This window comes from Nelusetta ayraudi, unplaced genomic scaffold, assembly GCF_046127955.1.
Source record: "Nelusetta ayraudi isolate G7.1 ecotype Tasmania unplaced genomic scaffold, CSIRO-AGI_Nayr_v1 ptg000026l, whole genome shotgun sequence".
Classification (NCBI taxonomy): Eukaryota; Metazoa; Chordata; class Actinopteri; order Tetraodontiformes; family Monacanthidae; genus Nelusetta; species Nelusetta ayraudi.
Window position 1 is genome coordinate 77081 of NW_027466076.1, and position 25249 is coordinate 102329.

Sequence of the window (25249 nt, forward strand, 5' to 3'; positions counted from 1 at the left end):
TGTTCGGAGTTTGGGATTTCATAGTAGCACGTAAACGCAGCACTGAAAGAAAGAAAAAAAAATCCCCAGAAGTTCGTCATGAAGTTCAACAGTCATTTCCGGTGAGCGCCCACCAGGGGGCGCAGCCAGGGGTTGGAGGAGTCCTCGATCCAGCCCATCCAGCCCGCTTCTCCTCGTACCATGAGCTGAATCAGACCAGGGAAGATGGCGGCCACTGACCATTCCCGGTCCGAAGCTGCCAAACAGCGACGGCAGGATCAGCTGCAGCGATGGCTCGGCTCGGAGACGGAACGGACGGGCGCCGAGAGCCGCGGCGGCCCGGGCGGCGGCGGCGGCGGTTCGCGGAGGTCGAAGGTCCGCTTCGCGCAGGGAGCGGTGTTTATGGCCGCCTGCTCCGCTGGGGACCGGGAGGAGGTGGCGGCGCTGCTTCGGCAGGGAGCCGACATCAACCACGCCAACATTGACGGACTGACAGCGCTTCACCAGGTAGAGGGGGGGGAAAAAAGTTTCTCCCGCTTTAAGGCGGAACTCGCAGCCGTGCAGCCTCGGCCGCCTGTTGGTTGTTCAGCCCGCGGCGAAAGCTAGCGGCTAAAGTTTTAGAGCTGGTTCGTGGCGGAGAACCGCTAACCGAGGAGTTGGAGGAGTTGGAGAGGGGGGAAAAAACTACAGAAAACCTCGCAAAGTCGAGGCTTTTTCAACGTGGCAGCCGGCTTAACCGCGAACACATCGCGTTGACATCCGTCTGCGGTGTTTATTGGTGCTCTTTGCGGCCGCAGCCACGGTCACTTCATTGGCCCGTCGGCTGAGTTTTATTTTATTTTATTTTTAAAATTCCTACTGGCATCCAGGAGGGTTTGGATCCTGAAGGCATCTTCCCACCATGAGAGTCAGTGTTGTGTCGGGCTGTCAGTGACACGCCAGTCACCGGATCATCCTGGTTAACGAGTGTTTGTGTCGAGCATAAGAGGACTTTTGGTCAAAAGTGGGCTGGTACTCCTTGACAGGGGTTCGGCGTTGCTGCTGAAGCTTCCGTGTTATTTGTGTGTGTGTGTGTGTGTGTGTGTGTGTGTGTGTGTGTGTGTGTGTGTGTGTGTGTGTGTGTGTGTGTGTGTGTGTGGTGAACTAACCCAGGAGTGAGCGAAGTCCTTTACTGTCCTTCCTTTGCTCTGCTGCTCACTCACAGTCTGCACAGTCATGACCTCACAAAGGGTAGTGAAACCTCTCTGGAGTGACTCTACCCAGGGCAGGTGTTGCTTCCGCCACCTGAGACCGCGGTGTGTAGTGTTTTTTTTGGTTGTTGTGGCTTCCCTCCAAACAGGAAGCTGAGTCCCAGCTGGGAGGGTTACCAGCTGGGACTCAGCATTAATGTGTTAATGTCAATTTTAATGTTAATATTTCTAGTTATGAACTTCATGTTTATTTATTTATTTATTTATTTATTTATTTATTATTTGTTTTCCATGTTTTTATTTTAATGATGCAAAGCTGCTCCACTGGGGGTCTTTAATGGAAAGGAAAAACAGAATCTGGTCCAGGAATTTTTGGAGGAGGTGTGAGGACGGATGCTGCGCGTCCCTCCAGCAGCTTCTCCTGCTCTGCTGGTTCCTGCCTCGCTGCGGCCCTAGCAGCCTCCCCCCAACACCCTCCTCCCTCCCTGGCTTCCCTCCGCTTTTTAAAACTTCAGTCATAACACAGCGGAGCAGTCTGGACAGCATCACTGTCACAGCCGCCCCTCCAGCCTCAAGTTTTCCCCCCTTCCCCTCCCCTTCCCTCCCGCTCCTTTTTTTTTTTTTTTTTCATATGTATCATAAACACATCGCTGCTCCGTCCCGCCGCTGGCTGTGGCTTCACTTTATTATTTTCCCCCCTCAAAGTGACGTGACGACGTCTTCCAATTTTCCACTGAGTGTCTTGACCGGCCCCCTTGCTCGCTGATGTCATCCGGCAGCAGCAGCAGCAGCGGCAGCAGCTGTCCCCTCTTTGGCCCCGGCTTGCACCAGTAGCCAGGACGCTGGGTGATCCGGCCCCACCAGGCTATCCCCCCCCCCCCGACACACAGGACCAGGACCACCCCCGGACCCAACCTCCCCCTCGCCCCCTGCATGGTTGCCTGGAGACCAGAATTAAATATAGGCCCTCCTTCGCTCTCCAAAACTTTCCAGCCTCTTCATCCAAAGCTCCGCTCTCCTCCTCTTCCTCCTCCTCTTCATCCAAAGCTCCGCTCTCCTCCTCTTCCTCCTCGCTGACCGTCCTTCTCCCTCTTCATCGTTGCCCCCCTCCTCACCCCTCTTTGTAGGGACTTTGGGGATCTCGCATGAAGAAATGGAAAACATTCCTGGAACGGCGCGAGCTGCCGTTGTCGAAAAGGCCGACGTTCACAATGAGTCACTTGATGAGGCGCTGTTGTAGTCTGCTGGGAGGCCTGCTGTGTGTGTGTGTGTGTGTGTGTGTGTGTGTGTGTGTGTGTGTGTGTGTGTGTGTGTGTGTGTGTGTGTGTGTGTGTGTGTGTGTGTGTGTGTGTGTGTGTGTGTGTGTGTGTGTTTCACCCAGGGTGCCAGAAGTGCCCTCTGTCCATTCATTCATTCATTGAGCTGCAGAGGGCGACGCCACTTTGGAGCCGCCGCCCTCTCCTGCCTGGGCTAATTATATTATGACGGAGGGGGCGGAGACTCGTCGCAGCAGCGGCGCCGTGATTAGCTGGCTCAAAGCCTCTTACAGGAGGTGGCCTAAGTCGGCCTGACGGACGCGCTGCTGTCGGCTCTACACACGCACGCTGTCAGTGCCGACCTTTGACTGATGTGGCCTCGGCTCGCAGTGTTTGAATGTGAGCAGAAAATATCTCGTCTGTCTTTTATCAGGCGGAGTCGTGTTGGGTCTTTTTTGTTCTCAGCTCGCAAAGCTGACAGCCCTCCAAGAATGTGTCTTTCAAAATTAATTGAAATGAATTGTTTTTTTTTGTTTGTTTTTTTATTTCATTTTTTTTTAATCGAATCAATTTTTATTGGGAGTTTGTTGAAAACAAAGAGTAGATTTTATTTATTTTTTTTAAATCATGAATGCTAATGCTATAGTGTTCCAACCATTGTGCTTTATGGTATGTCTGGTGCCAACCTGTGCAGGGTCATCACTGGCCGACTTTATTAATCGCGACAACAAAACAAAAAAAAAATTCTGGATGTTTGTTTTTCGTTCTTTTTTTAATTAAATATTTAAGCAATAATTAAGTATTTTTGAAAGGCTCCTCACGTTGTCCAAGTGTTTTTAACAAGCTGTTAATTCACTTCAACCCAAACACCCTTCACACTCTCTCTCTCTCTCCTGCTCTCTCAGGAGACAAGTCAGTAAAAGAGTCTTTGCGTTTGACTTGAAAGAAATCCTCTGGTTGTTGTTTTTTTTTGTCTTGGTTTGAGCTGGTTGGTTGTTCTTATTTTCCCCCCAAATTAAAAAAAAAAAAAACTGAAGCGACGCATCCCATAATAACAGTTGAGCTGTAAAACATGAGCTCCTCATGGGATTGGTCTCGGGACTGGGTTCTGTGCCTGAGGACCAGCGGCTAAATGGTCTCGCTGTGGAACTTGCGTCAGTGCTCCTCAACGTCACTTCAGGCCAGTTTATAGTCTGCAGTCTCAGACCGACTGTTTTCCTTTCAGCCTCTTCAAAGATTCTCGTTCGGTTGTGTGTCGGCTTGTTACGCGTTTCTGCGAAAGGCAACACCTGACGTGTGCTGATGCTTACCGCAGTCTAATTGAACTCTGTCCAAAGCTGGTTAGTCACAGGGGGAAAAAAGCAACTCGCTCTTCTCACGCTAGTTTCCTTCTTCGGAACTGCCGGCAAAATGTCCCGCCTCTTTTCCCCTCAAACGATGCCAATTGGTCCGGTTGTTTTTCGCATTGCTAAAAAGATCGGTGCTTTCCGAGATCTTCTTACTTTGCTTGTATTTCTCAGAGATTGGTCTGAGAGAATTTCCACCATGGATGTATTATAAGAACTTGATACTCTACTGGCAACACCGATCCCCCCCCCAGTGGCCACTCGAGGTACTGCAGGAAAAAAATCCCATGGGTCCAAAAATCATTTTTCCCATAGACCATAATAGAAAAATAAACGACTTCAAAGCAGCTGACAGGACGACTGTGACCTGAAACTGTGATGATTCATGGCAAATCTTTCTATTCTAGATTTTTCAGTTATGGTCTTTTAGTTGTTGTTCATTAAATTATGAATGCGAGAAAATCAGCAGAAAAAAGTTTATTCTCAGCGTGACGTCACAATGTTGTACGCGCTGCTGTGTCTCGGCTTGTTCTGATTGGCTGCGTTCTGACGTGTCTGTATGTGACGTTCTCCCGAATCGTTCTGATTGGCCGAATAGATCATGTGACTTACAGAGGAATGATGGGAAGTGGCACTACTCTGCATGCTCAATGGGCCCATTAATGCGGAAGTCAAAAACATGCTCTAGGGGAGCAACTTCATTGAAATTACTAAATCTTGGACTCTGGGTGCTAGACTAAAAGTCCTGTGATGCAGCACAGCTGTTAAAGTGTGTGTGTGTGTGTGTGTGTTCGCCAGGCCTGCATCGATGAGAACGCCGAAATGGTTCAGTTCCTGGTGGAGAGCGGCAGCGACGTCAACCGCGGGGACAACGAGGGCTGGACGCCCCTGCACGCCGCCGCCTCCTGCGGCTTCATCCAGATCACCAAGTGAGTCGCCACCCGGTGGCAGTCGCGTGGCACCGGTCCCGGCCCGTGCCACCAGCCCGGTGCTGTTGCTCTGGTCTCTCACGGATCTGTGTTTTTGTTCTGGCAGGTACCTGATCGAGCACGGCGCCCACGTCGGGGCGGTCAACAGCGAGGGAGAGCTTCCTCTGGACGTGGCCACCGAGGACGCCATGGAGAGACTCCTGAAGGAGCAGATCAAGAAACAAGGTAATGGCCTAAAAATAATAATAATAATAACGCAACTATACAATAATCACAGTAATTACAAAAACATTCAGTCAATTTATATACAAGCAAGCAAGAGCAGATGTGCAAAGATAGTTGTGTTTCTGTCACGAGCTGCGTTTCCATTACCCCTGGAGTTGCGCAAAACCCAAATATTGCAATTAAGAACCTAGCAATGGAAACGCCTAAATTAAAAAAAAAACCTCTCAAATATCGCGAAAATGTTTTGACGCTCTCATGAGGTGGTTTCTCAGACGTATTGATATGGAGGTATATCGCAAAAGCGTCATGCAAACACTTTTTTCGCATTTACATGTCACCCAACGTGACGTACACTGTCATGTGACCAGTTTGCTCCGAGTGCTAATGATGCGTTGTGTTTGGACGGAGGAGGAGACGGAATATTTTTTGCAAGTTATCAAAGAGAAAAATGTAACAACCATTCTTGACAGCAAACAAAGGTAAAGAAGCAAAAGCAAACAAATCACAATTGTACTTTGCCGGAATTTTTGAAATATCGTTTTTATTTTGCGTAAAACTGTAATGGAAACGCAGCTAATGTCTTATAGTATGGGAGCTTTAATGTGTGTGTGTGTGTGTGTGTGCATTGCCAGCAATCGACGTGGACAAGGCCAGGAAGGAGGAGGAGCGGATCATGCTCCAGGACGCCATGGCGGTGCTGGCAGGAAGTGGCGCCCTGAAGCCCCACCCCAACACCAAGGCCACGGCGCTGCACGTGGCGTCGGCCAAAGGCTACATCGAAGTCCTGAAGTGAGCGCCGGGGCCACGCCAGCAGCGTGTCAGCACCTCTGCCGACCTCTCTTGACCTCTCTTGACCTCTCTCGACCCCTCCGCCCCCAGGGTGCTGCTGCAGGGCAAGGTGGAGGTGGACAGCCGGGACGCCGACGGCTGGACGCCGCTGCACGCCGCCGCCCACTGGGGGCAGGAGGAGGTGTGCTCGCTGCTGGCCGACCACATGTGCGACATGGGCGCCGTCAACAACGTGGTGAGTGAGGCTCCGCCCCCTCCTCTCCCTCCTCCACTCGGCTCACCCGTCTGAGCGCCTCATGTCTCCACCCGCAGGGCCAGACGCCGCTGGACGTCGCCGACGAGAACCTGGCAGACACCCTGGAGGAGCTGCAGAAGAAGCAGAATGCTGTGAGTGTGTGTGTGTGTGTGTGTGTGTGTGTGTGTGTGTGTGTGTGTGTGTGTGTGTGTGTGTGTGTGTGTGTGTGTGTGTGTGTGTGTGTGCGCACGCGCGGGCATGGCGAGTGTTCGAGGCGGCCGGCCGGCGTGAGTAACAGCCGGGTGTGTTTATGCCTTTTCTGTTTATATTCATCTTCAGCTGCGCAGCGAGAAGGAGAAACAGAGTCCTGTTATTGAGACCAACCAGCAGATCTCCATGGTACCCATTCGCCCACGCAGGTCAGTGCCAGTGTGTGTGTGTGTGTGTGTGTGTGTGTGTGTGCGTGTCTGGGCAGATGCTGCACTGCTCCCAGTAATCCCAGTTTACCTCCTAGTTTGCATGCAGAGTTACTCCCCCCTCCCCCGCCCCAAAAAAAGAGAAACCATTCAAAATCAGTTTCCGGTGCCGGTACAGAATCTGTCCGGGGCTGCGGGATGTGTCCGGGGTCTTATGGCAACTCTGTCAGGACAAACTACAACGCGGTCGAATGAACAAACGGAAGAATGAACAATCGTTTGTTCTTCCGTTTGTTCATTCGACCGTGTTGTAGTTTGTCCTGACGGAGTTGCCGTATGTCAGGCGACTGCCTACGATGTCACATACGGCAACTCTATTACGACAAACTACGTTGCGTTTGAACAAACAAACGGAAGAACGAACGAACGAACGAACGAACGAACGATAGCTAGATAGACACCTATGTATCATTCGTTTGTTCGTTCTATTTATCTATTATATATATTTGTATATATAGATATAGATAGATCTATATATATATATAGATTGTGATTATCTATCTATCTTTAAAAAAGATATAATATAGTAACTATCTATCAATTTATCTATATATCTGTCTGTCCGACCGCGATGTAGTTTGTCCTAATAGAGTTGCCGTAAGAACCCGGACACATTCCACAGCCTCTGACAGATTCTGCACCTGCACCGGTTTATTCACATCAGACAAGTTTGGAAAAAAAAGAAAGGAAAAAAAAAGATCTGACCTAAAGTATTAATGTCCATATGTTGGATGTGCACATTAATATTTGAACCCAGAAGTTTCTTTTTCTTTGCGCTTTACACTCATGTTGTTATAATGAGCGTGTGCCAGTTGCTGGTTCACCACCAGAGCGTCGCCTCCAATTGACACCAGCGAACCGCTGAGAATCGCGGTGATGGAGCAGCAACGAGTCACAGGAAGTGACCCCCCCTCCCCCTCCCACCCACCCACCGACGTGTCGCATGCACGCTCTAATTGGCTGCACGTGGAATGAGCGCCCTCACTGATCAGCTCCGCCCCTCCCCCTCCCCTCCCCCCCCCCCCCCCCCCCTTTGCATGTCACCTGTTGTTGCTCCTCCACCCTGCCATGGCCCCGCCCCCGCAGGACCTCTATCTCTCGTATGAGCAGCAAAGAGAAGATCTGCCTGCACGAGCGTGAGAAGCACCCGCCGCTGCCCAGCGGGCCCGCCGAGGACGAGGAGGAGGAGGCGGCGCCGCCCGGCCAGGCCAAGGCCTCCAGCAGCTCCAGCTCCGAGGAGGAGAGCGAATCGGAGAGCGACGCCGAGTCAGGTGAGAGGCGGAGCCTCGCGGCGGAGCCCGGATTGTCTTTTTTTCCCCTCCAAGGGCGCCGATTGATTGATCGGTTCATTTATTTGTGTAAATTCTTGCAGAGAAAGCGAAAAACCGAGAGCTCATCAACAACTTGAACAACAAACGCAACACCAGCAGCCTGCTGCCTACCTCCATGTCAACTGGCAGCGCCGCCGCCGCCGCCAGCCAAGCAAAGAAGGTAACCAACCCGCTGTTCCCACAGCGGCCGACTCGGAACCCTTCATTTTCCCCGCTTCGATAAACAGAGAGCCCTCTGCGGGCTGGGAGCGCTGGTTCCCAAGCAGAGGAGCTGGGAGGCTGGAGGAGGGAGGGGGGAGGGGGGCCAGAACTACCCTGACCAAACAAGGCCAACGTCACCCAGCGCTGCTTTAAAAATAACAGCCAGATGTAAAGAAGCAGCTGTGTTCCGCCGATGAGACAAATTGGGGCTGAGGAGGCTTCAGGCAGAGCTTCCATCCCGCCAGCCCAGCGCTCTCACACAGCCAGCAGCACCAGGCTCGCTGCTGCCGGAGGGACAAGGGAGGGAGGAGATGTCTGTAAACAGAGGCTCACTGCCTCTGTCACGTGACTCTCTGTCCAACTCTAGTCAGGAGGAACGCACCTGGTGACCCTGTTGGTTCAAAACTAGAGCCAACAACGGTTCATCACACCAGCTCCCAGCTGGGGAAGAGAGATACCATCTATTGTGATGTGATAAGATACGATATGATGCAATACGATACGGTATATGACACGATATGATACATAAAATCCCGATTTTTTTTTTTTCTCTGAAAAATCAATTTTCTATTTAGATTTTTTTTTTTAAAGAAAAATAGCAAACACATTTCCCTGTTGGGAATGAAGTGCAACTGAAAGATACTGTAAATCCTCCTTGGGTTTAGTAAAGTGACAACATTTACAGTCTTCTTGACCACACAAAGACAAATCCCTTGAGATTAATAAAGTGAGAATCTCATTTTCACCAAACTTAACTTTATAAATGAAGAGCTTCTCCATAAACAAAGAGGAAGTTCCCTTATTTGGGAATAAGGTGAAAACTTAAGAACCAAACACAAATGATTTCCCCCTGTGGATAAAGTGACAACCCAAACTGTTTTTCACCAAACATCACTTTAAAAATAAGAGGTTTTTCTATCATCTTGAACAACGATGAATGAATAAAGTGCAAAACTTTCACATTTTATTAAAAAAAATAATTTAAAAAAAGGACCATTCCACTGGCGTGCCTCGACTCAGTTGGCGCGCAGTCCGGAAGCATGCGATTTTAAGATTTTCCTTTTTTCTGACATCGTCTTGACTAATAAATCTGATTTCGATTTAAAGTCGATGAATCGCGCAGCCCTAATGTGACATGATGCGATGCGATGAGATGCGATGCGATACCATGCACTTTCTTGCCTCGGACTGTGGTGCTTCGTTGTGCCAACACACTTCCGCTCGTCTCCCCAGCAGGACCTGAACAAGGCTCCGTCCACTGAGGCGCCGGTCTCCTGGAGGACCTCCCTGAGGAAGGCGGGCAGCTCCGTGACCCTGGGCTCCGCAGGGCTGGGCGACGCCCACCAGGACCCCAGCAGACCCCCGGACAGCCGCCTGGGCATGACCCGCTCCGCCTCCAGCCCCCGGCTGAGCTCCGAGGCCGAGGCCAAGGTACGGCGCCCCCTGCCTCCACCCTCCACCCTCCACCCGATTCAACGTCCTTCACCCCACCTTAACTCCTTCCTCACCAGGAGCCCAGGCTGGCCAGGGTCCCGCCCATCCCCACCAGGAGACTCTTCAGTATTCCCGACAGCAGCCCCGACAACAACTCCACCAACAGGTGGGGCTGTGACACCTTGCTGAGCTCACTGCTTGTCAAACTACAATATGTCTCAGTTTGCATATTTCAACACCCACACCTCTGTCTGCCTGTCTGCCTGTCTGTCTGTCTGTCTGCCTGTCCGTCTGTCTTTTTGTCCGTGTCCGACTGTTTGTCCCTCTGTCCAACTGCCTGTCCGTCTGTTTGTCTGTCTGTCCCGCTGTCTGTCTGTCTGTTTGTCCCGCTGTCTGTCTGTCTGTTTGTCCCTCTGTCCGACTGTCCGTCTGTCTGTCTGTCTGCCTGTTTGTCCCTCTGTCCGACTGTCTGTCCAATTGTCTGTCTGTTTGTCCCTCTGTCCTGCTGTCTGTTTGTCCCTCTGTCCGACTGTCTCTCTGTCTGTCCGTCCGTCTGTCCGTCCGTCTGTCCGTCCGTCTGTCTGTCTGTGTGTCTCTCAGCTGGCTGAGCCGCAGCTCCTCTTACACCCGGCGCCACTACACTCCGTATGGACATGATTTCACTAGCTCCACCCCCTCTTTGCTCTACAGGTCAGTCACTGCTGCTCACCGCTCACTGCCGCTCGTTGCATCTTTGCCGTTTGTCTCTCCTTGTTTGTCGCCAAGTCACAGCCCACCCCGACCCCCACCCCCACCCCCGCCCCGCTGCAGTGTTGAAGGCAGACGAAAGAGCCCTTTGTCTTTGTGTCCGTGCAGCTCATCGTACAGTGGGAAGAGACTGGATGACCCCGCCGTGACCCCCGCCGGCCATCTGAACAGCGTCTCCTCGGCGAGGTGCTCCAGCTTTGCACACAAGTGTTGATGCGCGCTGTTTTCCCCTCGTCTGCCCGTGAGATTCACCGGTCGCATACTCGCCCTCCCCTCCCCTGCCTCCCCTCCCTCCATCTCCCACTCCTCAGACTTCCTCAGGAACAGACGGACAAGAAGGATCCGTCTGCCGTCACCACCTCCAACTCTCAGGGCTCCACCGCAGGGGAACAGGAGAGCAAGCAGAGGCGCAAGTAAGAGCTCGGCCTCCGCTTCCTACTTCTCGGATTGACCTCTGACCCCTGGCCAGCCATGAATCCTAAGGCAGCATTTCTCAACTGGTGGCTCATGACCCAAAAGTGGGTCGCAGAGCTATTTTTGATGGGGTTGCGACTTCTTAGACAGTTTACCTTTTTTTTTTTTTTTTTTCAGAAAAAGGGATTTTAGAATATATATATTTATAGAGAAAATGTTGGACATTTATTTTGAAGGGCACACAATACAATTCAATCCTTTCAATAATTTATTTACAAGACATGACAGAAAGAAGGGATTTCAAAATATACATATTTAAAGAGAAAATGTTGGACATTTATTTTGAAAGGCACACAATACAATTCATTCATTTGAATTATTTATTCACCATAAATTATAGAATGTGAGCTAGCGTTCACGTCACTGCATGATAAGGAAAAAACAAATGTGGGTCTTGAGACTCCACCAGTCGAGAGCCACTGATCTAACGCCACCCTCGACTCCTTCAGGTCCTACCTGACGCCGGTGCGCGACGAGGAGGCGGAGGCTCAGAGGAAAGCTCGCTCCCGCCACGCACGCCAATCCCGCCGGTCCACTCAGGTACCGACGGTCACCTCCTTCCTCCTCCTCCTCCTCCGAGGTCACGTGCATGCTTCAAAGTTCAAAAATCAACGTCTTTTCTCTCTCTCTCGGTCGTCAGGGGGTGACGCTGACGGACCTGCAGGAGGCGGAGAAGACCATGAAAACGACGGCGGACAACAAAGGGAGGGAGAAGAAGGAGGAGGAGGAGAAGAAGGAGGCCAAGCTGAAGAAGGCCGAGGAAGGGGTGAGCAAGCGATCTGGAAGTGCCAACTTGACGTCGGGCGTAACGCAGCGGTGGAATCCGTGTGTGTGTGTTCACGGTGGAATCCGTGTGCGTGTCCCTGGCAGGAAGTGAGCTGGAGGTCTCGCATCGCCAGCCTGCAGAAGTCCGACCTGCTGGGCCTCACGCAGCCGGCCGGCACCACGTCGCGGCCTCAGGCCTCCGACAAGAGAGGTGCCCAGAAATACAAAGAGAAAAAAAAGAAGAAAAAAAGATGATTACCACTTCCTGTTCCCCCGGTTGGAATGCTTAGCCGCTGTTCTCCTGGCTGCAGATGCGGAGGCCAGCACGGGGGAAAGCGAGACGGAGCGGTGGGCTCGGGAGAGCCGCGAGAGGAGGCAGGCCCGGGCCAGGAGAAAGGCCCAGAGGAGCGGAGAGGTAACCGGGAGCCACCGACACCAAACACGCTGAGAACCTTGCAGGAAGTCGATGGAGGAGCGGCAGGCTTGGGGTCAAAGGTGACGGAGGAGAAAACTTAACGACTTGTTTGTTTGTTGTCTGCGCCTCGGCAGAGTGACGACAACGAGCCCAGCGGAGAGGAGGAGTTTCCAGGCGGTGGGCTGGATCCACAGGTGTGTGTGTGTGTGTGTGTGTGTGTGTGTGTGTGTGTGTGTGTGTGTGTGTGTGTGTGTGTGTGTGTGTGTGTGTGTGTGTGTGTGTGTGTGTGTGTGTGTGTGTGTGTGTCTTCTCCTCTCTTACATGTTTTTTCCTCTTCTTTGTTTACAGACAGTGAGGCACTTAGGCTCCAGGTACGACCTTTGCCCCCCTGCTTGTTTTTTTTTTTTCTTCCTCCCCTTCTCCATTCAGTCCCTCGGCTCAGTCTCGTTCACAGCAGTTGACCTCTGACCTCTCCTCCTCAGGTCGAACTTTTTGTGCAACGACATAAACCAGGGAGGCGGCGGCAGTGACTCCAGGGACTATAAGAAGGTTTGATGGGCGGGTTTCATAAATGCCACGGTGGAAAAATGTCGTCTGTCACTGGTAGTTGCTATTTATGGTCTGTGTTGTGTGTGTGTGTGTGTGTGTGTGTGTGTGTGTGTGTGTGTGTGTGTGTGTGTGTGTGTGTGTGTGTGTGTGTGTGTGTGTGTGTCAGTTGTTTGAAGAGGTGACCAGGGAAAACAGCCAGCTCCAGTCTCAGCTGCAGGACACCCAGAGGATCATCAGTCAGACCAGGTTGGACCTGGAGAAGGCCACGCAGGTAGTGTTGAAACCAGCGTGGCGATGAATTAAACACGCGTCCGTCTTTCCCGTCTGGGTGTTTACATCTGGTACGTCCCTGCTCCTCCCTGCTCCTCCCTGCTCCTCCCTGCTCCTCTCGGCCTCGTCTCACTCTGTTTTGATTGAGTGGGGTCGAAAAGCAGATAAAAAACCTCTGAGCATCCGAGGCCTGTTATCATCAGCGCGACACTGCAAACAAACATGCGGTCCTGATTGAGTGAGGGGCTCGCGTCAGCAGGCTGCTGCCCCAATGCCCCCCCCCTCTCCCCCACCCCCACGCTGAGTCAGCTTCCCGGCCCACCCTCAAGTATTGGCAATGATTCTCTTTGCATCGACACTCTGACGAGCTCCAACCTGAATGCTTCTCAGACGATTCGGATCATGAGCGGACCGTGGATGTATAAGAACTGAATAGCGGACTGGCAATATGGTGCCGTGGTGGTTTTTTCCCAGTGGCCACTCGAGGTACTGCAGCTAAAAAAATCCCATGGGCCCAAAAAGCATTTTTCCCATAGACCGCAATACAAACATAAACTCCTTTGAAACGGCTGACAGGACGACTGTGACCTGAAATGCGATTCATAGCAAATCTTTCTATTGGAGATGTTGTTTTTTTTAAGGTTTTGGTCTTTTATCCGTTTGATAAAAAAAAAAAAAAAAATTTAAAGGCACCTCGTCCTTCTAATCTGTCTTTGGGCTTTTCCCTCGACTTACATGTGGAATAAACCTACAGACACATAAAACATTTCGCCCCGTGTTTCAGGTTCGATTATGTCCGCCGCCTGCCATGGCAAGGGGGCGGTGCAGCAACATTGTCCATCTGGCATACTAATGAGCTGTAATTGTGAGACAAAAGCGAGTGTCGCTCCATCATGTAGATGTAGGTGTAGTGTTGCGACACACAATCCATCTAACCATCCATCCATCCATCCATCCGTCCATCCAACCATCCATCCATCTATCCATCCATTTTCAATACCCACTTCTTTCTTTTTCTTTTTTTCTCTACTTTTCCCCCGTTTTTATGACCATGATGTGTTTTGCTGTCTGACAGAGACAGGAGCGCCTGAGCGACTGTTCAGCCCTGCTGGAGCAGGAGAGGAAGGTAAGGCACTGACGCTCCTGTGGTTGTTGTTGCTGCTGTTGCTGTTGTTGCTGTTGTTGTTGTTGTTGCCTCACCACAGCCACACGCCCTCTGCTGCTCTGTCCTCTCCTCCACTCAAACAGGACGCTCTGATTGACGCCGTCGCAAATTCGGCCAATAAAAAAAAAAAACATATAAAATCAGTTATTGATCAAAAAACATTGTGGAAAAAATTCTGTTTTTGCGAAAGAGAGGAGGAGCCTGTTACCAAGTCCCACGTTTCCGGTGGAAGCTGGCAACAGGTTGGAGCCGCTGTGCATCATCACTTCACAACAACTCCGCCCAGACTTCCCACACAGCTCAAAGTCTAAAGCCCACAGGCAAAATGGAAATTATACTCTGGTCAAAAAGTGCCATTTAAGCGGATTGAAACGGTGACTTTATGCCAAATTGGAGGTTGGGAGAAGAGGCGGAGCTTGTAGGGCCCTGCATGGAGCACTGCTTCACCGGTGTCCACTCTTCTCTTCTCCTCTTCTCTTCCTCTGTCCCTCCTCTTGTCTGCACCGCCCCCTTTCGCATCAGGGCCGGAGGAGTTTGGAGCGGCGAATGGCAGAGCTGGAGGAGGAGCTTAAGGTGAGAGGGGCACTCTGCGCGTCCGCTTGGCCGGCTCAGCTTGGCTCGGCGTTTCGTTTTTTTCTTGAATTTATCGAATCTGCTCGAGACATCATACTGATGTTCTACAACGTTTGACCGCGTTTTCTTCGGGCCAAACACTGAATGTGTTGCAACATGTTAAACGTGTTTGTTTGTTTTTTTTTAAATCATAAATAAAAAAATTAGGGCTCTCAGTGTTAACCGCATTAATCACGATTAGTTAAATACAATCCATAACGTGTTAAATAACGTGGTTAATTTTCAAAATAAAACCAATTTTTGAAATAAAATACTGCGATTGACAAACGCGATCATATTTGTGTACGTTATATTTGTCAGTATCTCAACAGAGTGCGAGAGAGATGGAAACATACGCACGCACACACACACTTGCACACGAAAGAGAGCAACAGAGTCGACCCTTGTCGACCCTCGTGGAGAAATGTGCGTCTGGTGTGAACCTGGCCTAAGCCTTTTTGCCCTTTTGCTAACCCGTAGTCGGCCCATCTGGCCGATTTCTTGAAAGAAATAATTTACATTATGGGGTTAATGCAATTCAATTCATGCAATTCAAACGGCGATTAGTTGCAGTTAAATATGAAGATTCTGTGATTAATTGCGATTAAAGAAAATTAATCGTTTGACAGCCCTAAAATAAATACATACAATACAATATAATAAAGAAATCTTTCCTCCATTTGAAGCAGCAAGTAGCAGTTTTGCTCTCTGTCAGGTCTCATATTGCTCCAAGTCCCTCCAGCAAGCAGCAAATTTAGCCCTGTGTTCACAGCATCCCCCTAAAAACCTCCCACGCAATAGGACGGGGGAAAAAAAACACACATACATGTAGTGGCCTCAGAGTGCAGCGCCAACACCTGACTATGAGGGGAAGGGGGGGTGGGGCAGTAACACGAGAGTGGTTCCAGGACTGTGTGTGTGTGTGTGTGTGTGTGTGTGTGTGTGTGTGTGTGTGTGTGTGTGTGTGTGTGTGTGTGTGTGTGTGTGTGTGTGTGTGTGTGTGTGTGTGTGTGTGTGTGGGGCAGGCAGTCGGTAGGAGTCGAAGTTTCATGCGAAGTGTCTTCTAATCTTCATGTCGGTGCGCCTGCGTCTGATTGGCTGCTGAAAATCTTCCCCATCATCTGGTTTCATTAAAAAGCTGCTGAGCTGCTGGAAAAAAAAAAAATCTTTTGACCGTGATGCAACAAGTTCACTTAAGATTCAATTTACTTTATGACTCTTCCATCCGGCCAGCATGGCACTTATTGAAATTCAAACCGCTGTTTTTAATTTGTCAGGGTTTTTTTGTATTTGTTTTGTTTTTTAAATCTTTTTTTTGTTTTTTTCCCCTCCACCTCCAGGTCCTGGTGGACCTGCGGACGGACAACCAGCGTCTGAAGGACGAGAACGGAGCGCTGATCCGCGTCATCAGCAAACTCTCCAAATAGACGGAGTGGGGGGAGGAGGGCCAGGGGCCCCTCTCCTCCTCCACCATCTCCCACCCCCTCCTCCTCCTCCTCTTCCTCCATCCTTCTCTCTTTCCTCACATTCCTCCCGGTGCCAAAGAGAGAGAGCGAGCGAGGGAGCGCCGGCAGCGGCGTGTCCCACTCACACAAATGCGACGGTGCAACCCGACGACGGCGACGCCCACCTGCGAACAGCTGGAGTGGCTTTTGTGTGCCTTTGCGTTTTCTATCATCATCATAATTATTATTACTATATTATATTAACTCCCAACTTTTGTCACGGAGAAGCACCGGTTGCCAGCGGCGACGGCAGCAGCAGGACAAGCTAGCTAGCCACATGCTGCTGCCGCTGCTACAGCTGCTGCTGCTGCTGCGTGATTCACACTCTTCCTGAACGCACATTCCACATTGGCCACACGGGGCAGCTTGGGCCTTGCAGCTCCCACTTAAGAGTATTTATTGCATTTTTATTTTTTTGGGGATGAACTCACTTTATCACAATTTACCCGCTTAAACATGAGGTGTGTTGCAGCAACTTTTAGTGTTTTTTGTTTGTTTTTTTTGTTATTGTTGTTTTATTTTTTAAAATTTTTTTTGTCTTCTTAGGGGAAATTAAAAACAAAGCGGCCCTGAAACGATCCTTCTCACCTGGCCAGGAGGGGGCGCCGTCCGTCTGAATCTCCGCTGCGTCATATCGTCTGCGCACACACGCGTGTTAAGCCCACCACCACCTCCACCACCACCACCTACCTCTCCACTACGCACTCCCTCCAGCCACACCCACACCTTCCTTTTTTTTCCCCCCCTACCTACCTTGTGACCACAGACACTCTGGAAACCAAATCACGTGACTTCGGCAGGAGCGACCACAGCACTTTAGCCTCAGAAACCCTCCTCACAGAGCAGCGCCAGGCCCCCGGGGGGGGGGGGAGACCCATAGCTAAAGGTCAAAGGTCGTTGCACAGACATGGAGCTTCTGTTGGAGCAATTTTTTTTCTTTAATTATTGCCATTGATAAAGATATTATTTTCATAGGGGTTTTTGTGTTGTTTTTTTTTTTTTCAGTGTTGAATTTCTCTCTTCCTTCCAGGGAGCGTGTTGATGAATATGACCCGTGTATAATTATTATTCCTCAGCAGCACCCCACCCCTCCCCCTATGAAGTAAAACCCCACGTAGCCTCTGCTCACATGTTGGTTTTCTAATATATTGAATGGCTGTCTGCACCCTAATTATTATAATAATAATGATGATATAATAAAAAAAAAAGTGTTTTGAAGTGGCTGCCTGGTTAATTTGGACGTGTTTAGCTGCAGTGTGTTTTGCGCCTCTTATTGTGTAAAAGGTTTTCCATCTCGATGTTAAACAAATCTTTGCACAAAGCATTCAGTGATGAACAATAACATTAGTGATAAATGTCAGTCCTTACGGAAGAGGATTAGAGCCACAAGAAGAGGAAAAAAATAAGAGACTTTTTTTTCCCCCAAGTTTCCAATTCGAGAATGAAGTTGAAATTTTGAGATTAAAATTGACGTAAAAGAGACAAAGTTTCGTCAATATAATCGAAATTTTGCAATTAATATCAATGTGAAGTAAGTCAAAATGGTAAGAATAAAGTCAAAAGGCTCTGCGTGCAAGTCTAGCGGAGTACTTCTGTTTTCGCCAGTTTCCTGACTACTGTGGGTGAACCTTGTGGGATGCACCTGTTTTCAGCAGTTTACTTTCAACTCTGGGTAACTGGGTTAATCCACCCTCCATCCAGTCTACTCACCAATTTCCACATTTCGTCTTATTTTAATGTCGACTTTATACAAGAAATTTCATATTTTTTTAAGTCAACTTTATTCTCGAAATTTTGACTTCATTCACGAAATTTCAACTTAAAACTCGAAATGAAACTTGAATAAAAATATTCTTCCTGTAGTATATTTCTCACTTCTTGTGATGCTAATCCTCTTTCGTAATTCCTGTATATCTCCTTCCACACTGTATGGGTTTTTTTTTTTTTTTTTAGAAACTGTGCCTTAACACACGGTCTCCATCTGTGATGTCACAAAGGGCACATATTCCTCTCTCTGGTTAGTGACCAGAGTCGGCTCCTTGTGTTTGTACTCGTCCCAAACGTGGAAGATCCAGTAAACCAACAGTTTCAGCGGCGGGCTGCAAACAGATGGCTAACATGCCGCTTTCTGGAGGTCCCGAGAGGTTTTCTTTTTTTAAGGGTGGGAGGGTGGGAGGGTGAGTGATCACAGAGAGGCTGCTCAGCTGGAGTCTGGGATAGAACATAGCGCAGCGTGTTTGGACGGTGACTCCGGTCCGGCACTGCTCCCAGGTGGACCGTCCATCAGCGGGGGGAGCCGGCAGAGGTGCTGTCACTCGGCCGGAGCCTCGGCAGACGCTGCAGCTCATCCAGCAGCTGGCGGCCTCTGGGAGCTGAGGGATGCTCGGCGGCGACAGCGGGGCCCAGCTCCTAATAAGGCCTGGCAGGTCGGCCGAGGAGCTCTCTGTAAATATCCCTCCGGTCTGAGAACGACAGAGGAAGGGAGCCGGGGAGGAAGAGGGAAGCGGATGGATTGCAGCCTTATATGGACAAAGCGCTGCTTTTCCCAGGCTTTGTGGCTCTGACCCCCGGCAGGGCGCCAGGCGCTGCTCTCAAAGCTGCCCGCCGCCACCTAGTGGTCCGGATGGGGTATTCTCTGCGACTTTATTGGTTTACCTAATTCAATAAAATTAAGTTAATGCACTTGTGTTTATTTATTTAGCATTGTTTTTCTATTACACACAAACTAGACAAATTCTGTCGGTATGTGCAAGTTTTGTTTTTTTTTTCAAATAAAATTAAAAGAAAAACATTTGCCGTAACACAACATATCATATCTTAAACTTTGCCCTCTTTGTTGTTAAATATTAACCAATAAACAAAACCAGTTAAAATATCGTAGCACCCTGATGTCCTGCGTTTTCCTGTTGACCTGACATGGACGTCATCCATAACGTTGTCAGGTCTATTTCTCTGACCTTTTCAGTCTCGTCTCGGTATCCAAAACCAGCTACATGGACAGATTAGGAGACGGGGAAGGAAGCGAGATGAAGCGAGGGGCACCAGCTGGATCTCATTCGGGCCAAAACCTCTAGAGAACGGCTGCAGGCCTGCAGGGGCAGGATGCAGAGTTCAGCCAGTGGTGATGGTGGGGAGCCGTGGAACAACTAGATGCGAAGAAGACATGGAAAGGTATTGGCCAAAAGTTTGACCTCGGCCAAGAAATCAGATTCCTGGAGAATAACTTTGGACTGCAGGAGTATGGAGTCAGACATGAGCGACACTTGCCTGAGGGCTCTGTTGAGCAGACCTGCACGATTTACGGAAGAGAAAGTGATGTGATTTCTGGAGTAAACACTCTCGGAGCGACCAGCAGAATATTTTTATTGCCTCAGCCAAGTGGAACTTTTAATTATCCTCATATAAACACAGAGATTGGCAGCAGTGGTGGCAACCGGCAAGACAAACTGCCAACAGAGGGGGGCGCTCACACCTGCGTTTAAACCTGACGTGCGTGCCTTTGGGCTGTGGTAGGAGCCGTAGCACCGGGTTGAAGAGGACTCAGGTGGACTCAGGTGGACCCAGGTGGAGAGGCCTGGGTCGAAGTTGAAGTTTTAAACCTGTTTGAGCTGCTTCATGCATTCCGGGAAATAAGAAAGACAAACCAGAAAAGAAAAAAAAAACGCCATTGGCGCCCCCTGCTGGCAGGTTGAGAGACATCAGGTTTCGGCCAACCGTCACTACTTTTTACCCCCATCAGCGGTTCAGTCCATCGACGAGTCTAGACTCCTGCTCCGAACTCATAACACCCGCACCGTGTTTTCCAGTTTCCGTCCGACCGACTTGTTTTCCTGCGGCTTTCCGGAGCTTCACACTCACTTTTCACACTCACTTTCTTTCCTGAAGGAACCTTTTTTTTAAAAGGACTTTCTAAGTTTTGTAAAGTCGGATTTACTGCAACTTTTAACCATTTCTTTTTTCTTTTTAGTCTCGGACGCATATGCTTCTTCCTGATCCCGTGAGAGTGAAACGCTTCGCCCTTTAAAAAAAAAAAAAAAAAAGAGAGAGAGAGAGAGAGAGAGAGAGAGAGAGAGAAGAAAAAGAGAGTTGAATTCGCCGGAATGTTCAAGTTGAAACATCCATTTATTTTCCATCAGCTGGTTTTCTGTTTCGGCTCTCGAGACTCAGATGTCTGACAGATGATTCACTGCCTTCGCGCGGCCTGATTGATAATTTAATCAGGCAGAAGTTGAGCTGCCAAAAAGTTGGGAGGTTGAGATCAGCTGTTTACACGATGAAGGTTTAGGACGATACTTTGGTGCAAAGAAAAACAGAAATGACCAAAGTGCCTCGTGCCCATTAAGTGTTCTGCTGGGTGACGTGCTTCCTAAGTGGTCTCTCATTGGTCCAGATCTGGGACGCCACCACCCCATACTCCCGCCCTCCCATCAGGTCTAGCCGCTCCTCACCATGACCTCCGACCCTTACCTCTTCTCCACCGACACCCTGCCCGACGACCGTCGCTTCCTCCCCCCGCTGGCCAATGGGCTCCTGGGATGGAGGGTGTACAGCGACATCATGCACGTGGGTGGCATCTACAACGGCGAAGGTGGGAAATGTCACCGGGCTGACGTGCCCTGCCCTCTGGCTGTGGAGCTGGAGCTGGGGGAGGAGCCTGTCCAGCACACCTACACCCTGGACGCCCACTCAGGTAGCAGCCGAGTCGATGCAGGGAGGGGAAAGTCTTTCACGCCGTGAACCGTTTGACTCTTTGCCGTCCTGTCGTCTCCAACAGGCATCTTCACGCACACGCTGAGCACGGAAGGGGCAAGCGTCTCGCAGCACCTGTACGCGCACCGGCACTACCCCAACCTGATGGTGATGGAGGTGGAGGTGGTGCGACCGGTGACCTCCGAGGATCCCACCACCGTCAACTTGGTCAGTTCCTTCACGCCTCAGAGTGCAGACATCGATTTCCAGCCCGGCCCGGATTACAGAGGAGCAAGGCGAGTGCAGTCAGTGTGATATTTGACTGGCTACATGTGATTATTATTGTGATTATTATCGCGATTTTTCTTCTCCCTCTACCTTTTCTCATCTACCAGTTTTGCAAAGGGGAAAAACACTTGCGTTTTTTTGGACAGATAGATTAAACGTCACAGTTTCTAAAGAAACAACAGAAACAAACAAGTGTAGCGTCACAAAAGTGCAAACTAGTCTTAAAAAGTACCACACAGGTACAGGATGTGTTTACAGTAAATATGTCTAATTGTCCCATAACAATTTCACTTTTTTTTCCCACTTGATATGCAATTCCAATCTTTTGACCAGACACATACCTCTCTCCATCAGACACATCCAGGGGCAGACCAAGACTGCAGAGTTCCCAGGAGGTCCTCGCTCCACGGTGCACCTCATCTGGACCCCCGTACCTTCCAGTCTGACGCTACCGCCGGAGCAGAGCGCAGCTCGCTGGGGCTTCCTGCTGGTGGCCGCCGACACTTCTGCCGGCGCCGAGGACGTCTTCGACCAGGGCCTGGAGCTGATGGCCACCGGCGACCTGCATCCGTCTCACCAGAAGGCCTGGAGGGAACTCTGGCTGCGTAGCACGGTGGAGGTGGCGGGCTCAGAAACCCTCTGCCGAGCTGTGATTGGCTGCCTCTTCTACCTGCTCAGCGCCTTCCCGTCCATACACGACGCCTCCAGCTCTTTCTGCGGAGTCAGCCCGGGTGGGCTGTCCAACGGCGGGGACGGTCAGGACTACTGGGGCCACGTCTTCTGGGACCAGGTGTGACTTTCATTCTACGCTGTCTTTTCTTTCCTCAAGATTTTTTCATCGCAGCGACTCTGCATTCCTGTGACAGGACATCTGGGTTTACCCTGGCATCGCCCTCTTTTATCCCGAACTGGCCCGCGCTGTGCTGGAGTACCGAGTGCGGACAATAGATGGCGCCAAACACAATGCACAAAAGCAAGGCCATGAGGTATCAGGAAAACGTATCTCTCTGAGTGAGTAATTTAGTGAAGAGTGTGAAAGTTTGTTCTATCGCAAACTTAGGTGTAGCATTATTTCACTAGTAAGGCTAGCTAGCATTAATGTTGCCCTTTGATCTAATCAGAAAAGTTATAAATGCGTTTTGATGAGCAAGCTGCATTTTATCTCAATTAAAATGATCAGTAAGTAGAGAAAGAGTTTTCCTGCTAAGCTAACTGACCTGTTGTTTCATCTGCATAATGATTTGATTTGATTAATTCTGTAGCATGTTGCACTTTAAGGCCTTCCCTCTGCACACACAGTAGAACTGTTATCCTGTTTTGCGCAGAAACCTCAGACAACATGACCGATATTGAACAGCTAGCTGTTGCATTAGCGAGTGATTAGCTCAGGAGAAAAAAAAGGCTACGACTGACCCTGTTACCTTCAAAGCAAAGTCCTCAAAGATCAGATGTAGATTTGAACAAACTCAATTTCCTCTTCTTGTTCTACGTTTGGACGACAACAACTGCCACACACAGGGTCTGAAGTTCCCGTGGGAGAGCGCCGTGTCGGGGAGGGAGGTGTGTCCAGAGGACGTCTACGGACAACAAGAGATTCACATCAATGGAGACGTAGCGTTAGCCTTCCAGCAATACCTCTACCTCACGCAGGTAATCCAACTTGGCAACGGTGTTTTTTGTTTGTCTGCATGTGCATCGGTGTTGGTGACATTAGTTCTTTTTGTGGCAGGACTTGTCGGTGTTCTCAGAGGGTCGAGGCAGTCAAGTGGTCTTCGGAGTGGCTGATTACTGGGTCTCCAGAGCAACGTGGAACCCCGATGACCAGCAGTATCACATCCTCGGTAAAGGAAGTTGTGAGAGGCTGTGTTGTAGAGTTTTATCTGTTTCTGGGCGGCTTAGAAGTGTCTTGTAGTAGTTTGAGTTCAAATCCCTTCCCAAATCCTACACACCGTTGTTTTAAGACTCACGGATGCAATTAAAGAAAACAAACCACCTTCCGTGTCCTTTTTTGTCCCTTCAGGTGTGATGCCACCTGACGAGTACTACTACGACGTCAACGACTCTGTGTACACAAACGCTGTGGCCAAATTCAGGTATTGGGAGTCCGACGCTGACATCTACACGTACAGCGAACACCGACGGTGCAAACAATGATTTCTTTTGAAATCCCTCAGTCTCCAATTTGCTGTTGAGCTGGCTTCCCTCCTCCAACATCCGGCGCCGACAGAATGGCAGCACGTCGCCGAGCACCTGAAAATTCCCTTTGACAAAGAATCCCAGTACCATCCTGAATTCGATGGCTACACCAAAGGTTATAATAATCATTAAGAAAGAATCGCACAAAGATGGCGATGGCCGAGTGTGAACTCTCTGTCCATGCTTTCCCAGGTCGTCAGGTGAAACAGGCCGACGCGGTGATGCTGTCTTTCCCTCTGGGATTGGCCATGTCCCCAGAGGTCAGAAGGAACGACCTGGAGGCGTACGAGCCAGTCATGGACCCTTACGGTCCGGCCATGACCTGGGTGAGGAGACGCTGGCAGGTCTTGCAGAGTCGATCGTGACTGTAATCAGCAGAAAGAAACTGATAAAATAGGGCTTGTTTAGTACGGGAAGGTGATTGGACAAACATTTTGTCGTTCACACTCCACATTCAAGGTGGGTTACTGCTGTTTGTGCCTGGTTGCTACAACTGAATCATTGAGGAAATAGTAAATCCATGTTAAATCTGGTGAGGAGGAAAAATGTCAACAGACGAAAACCTCCAGCGTCTTGTGAGAATGCCTGCTACGCCGAGCCTGTGCGAATCTTGTTAGCATTAGCTAAACCTGCAGTAGCTTCCTGTAGCTCTCATTTGTCTTCTGAAGTTTGTTTTTTTTAACTATGATTTCTTGTTAAGGACAGCCGGCTGCTCTTTAGGTATATCGTTTACCGCAAAACAATAATGTCAGGGGCCTTTCAAAATGCTAATTTGGATGCTTGGACTTTTAATTCAAAGGGTATGTTTGCGATTGGTTGGCTGGAGCTCGGCGAGCCTGACAGAGCTCTGCTCTTACTGGAGAAGTGTTTCAAGAACATCCAGGGACCCTTCCAGGTACTCCAGCAATCAACTGACAACACCGGGGTGGACCGGTTCTCTTGATGCTGACCACACCTCCTCTCACAGGTGTGGAGCGAATCGTCGGACGGCTCCGGGGCGGTCAACTTCCTCACTGGGATGGGGGGATTCCTGCAGGCGGTGCTGTTTGGTTACACGGGGTTCAGGTCAGCCGTGGCAGCACAGTGAAAAAAGAAAGTGTAGAACAAACAGCAGTGAAACAGTGGATTTTAATTTTTGTCTGTCTTGGTGCCAGAGTTCAGAGGGAGTGCCTGGTCTTCTCCCCACTCCTGCCCAGCGACGCCTCCGAGCTCTGCATCCGCGGCGTGAGCTACCTCGGCCATCAGATGGACTGGCTGCTCAGAAAGGATGAGGTTTGTGTGATCCTGAGAGAACAGCCAGGAGGCGGTGCAGCAGCTCAGGACTGTGATCTGCAGGTCGTCCTGAAGGCATCGGGGAGCAAATTCCCACTCAAACCAGGTAATGACAAACACCTAAAAGGCAGAGCAGCCAGCAGCTGTTTGACTCACAGAAACAAAACATTTATGTTCACACAATTATATTAATGTTCTTGTCCGTGTATTTATTAATTTATTTAGGGCAGCCAGTGACCATTCCACGAGAGCCTGGTTTTGTGTGCAAGATGGCTGTGACATCCCACTGCTGGCCTTTCTGAAACAGCAACACATAAATCTGATGATATTCTTTGAATTGATGAGTCCGATGTATTAAGGAGAAGAATGACATTGTGTGAAGTGATGAGCAAATAAGATATCGACATAGAAATGTGTATCAATTTTACATGAAGACAGTGATTGAAAGACAATGAATTCACTCTCAAAATCTAAACCTCACCTCATATCACTTAAAATTGTCAAACCACAAACACATCTTCATCTTAATAAAAACCAAAAAGTGTGCATTCTATCTCTGGCGAGTGGCGACGCTGTCATACGCAGTAAATAAAAAGGTTTCAAGCTTTTGTGTGGCTTTCAGCGCTGTCTTTGTTTTGATGTGACACATGGCTTCAAATAACTTGAGGCTTATACTTTCACAGGAACGAAGCCACATCCTGCAAGGAGAGCGACGCCAAACAGAACAAAAATAATTATAAATAATGTATCTACTTTTTTATTTATTCGTTTTTAAAAAAGTATGTCTATTTGCATCATTTGTAATGACCGAAAGTGGACATGCTAAAGAAGGCAAATGTGTTTGTTGTGTTTCCGCTCATGTTAGCCTTTCTGCGTATCGATTGGTCGATTTAAAATACGAGCGGCGGCTT

The 25249-nt window shown here is 49.6% G+C and overlaps 2 protein-coding genes and 1 long non-coding RNA gene across 8 annotated transcripts; all 3 read left to right on the plus strand.

Moving 5' to 3' along the window:
- The first annotated feature begins 109 nt into the window (after positions 1-109).
- Positions 110-17106, plus strand: LOC142889919 (protein phosphatase 1 regulatory subunit 12A). 6 transcript variants are annotated; one of them, XR_012927023.1, is made up of 26 exons: positions 111-486; positions 4570-4700; positions 4807-4925; positions 5558-5714; positions 5805-5949; positions 6027-6101; positions 6289-6368; positions 7512-7696; positions 7798-7916; positions 9191-9388; positions 9469-9557; positions 9992-10081; positions 10247-10324; positions 10450-10551; positions 11062-11152; positions 11253-11378; positions 11483-11588; positions 11689-11792; positions 11927-11986; positions 12141-12163; positions 12275-12341; positions 12508-12612; positions 13687-13737; positions 14299-14349; positions 15729-16354; positions 16440-17106. XR_012927023.1 is itself a non-coding variant. In XM_076028598.1 (25 exons), the coding sequence occupies exons 1-25, from the start codon at positions 205-207 to the stop codon at positions 15813-15815; spliced, it is 2697 nt and encodes an 898-aa protein (XP_075884713.1). In that variant the 5' UTR covers positions 110-204; the 3' UTR covers positions 15816-17106. The 6 variants fall into 6 exon arrangements, 5 of the variants coding, with proteins under 5 accessions (XP_075884713.1, XP_075884715.1, XP_075884711.1 ...); XM_076028598.1 differs by having other exon boundaries at positions 110-486; positions 7536-7696; positions 15729-17106; XM_076028596.1 differs by having other exon boundaries at positions 15729-17106.
- On the plus strand, positions 8062-8937 carry LOC142889921 (uncharacterized). The gene is made up of 2 exons (XR_012927024.1): positions 8062-8641; positions 8676-8937. It is a non-coding gene; the product is annotated as an uncharacterized LOC142889921 (long non-coding RNA).
- A 3226-nt stretch (positions 17107-20332) lies between the features above and the next one.
- Positions 20333-24946, plus strand: pgghg (protein-glucosylgalactosylhydroxylysine glucosidase). Its single transcript, XM_076028601.1, has 13 exons — positions 20333-20583; positions 20668-20878; positions 21225-21660; positions 21737-21856; positions 22389-22520; positions 22600-22711; positions 22891-22963; positions 23045-23181; positions 23259-23392; positions 23866-23961; positions 24034-24131; positions 24221-24444; positions 24564-24946. Exons 1-13 carry the CDS (start codon positions 20343-20345, stop codon positions 24638-24640), a joined length of 2091 nt encoding a protein of 696 aa, XP_075884716.1. The 5' UTR covers positions 20333-20342; the 3' UTR covers positions 24641-24946.
- Positions 24947-25249: the final 303 nt, after the last annotated feature.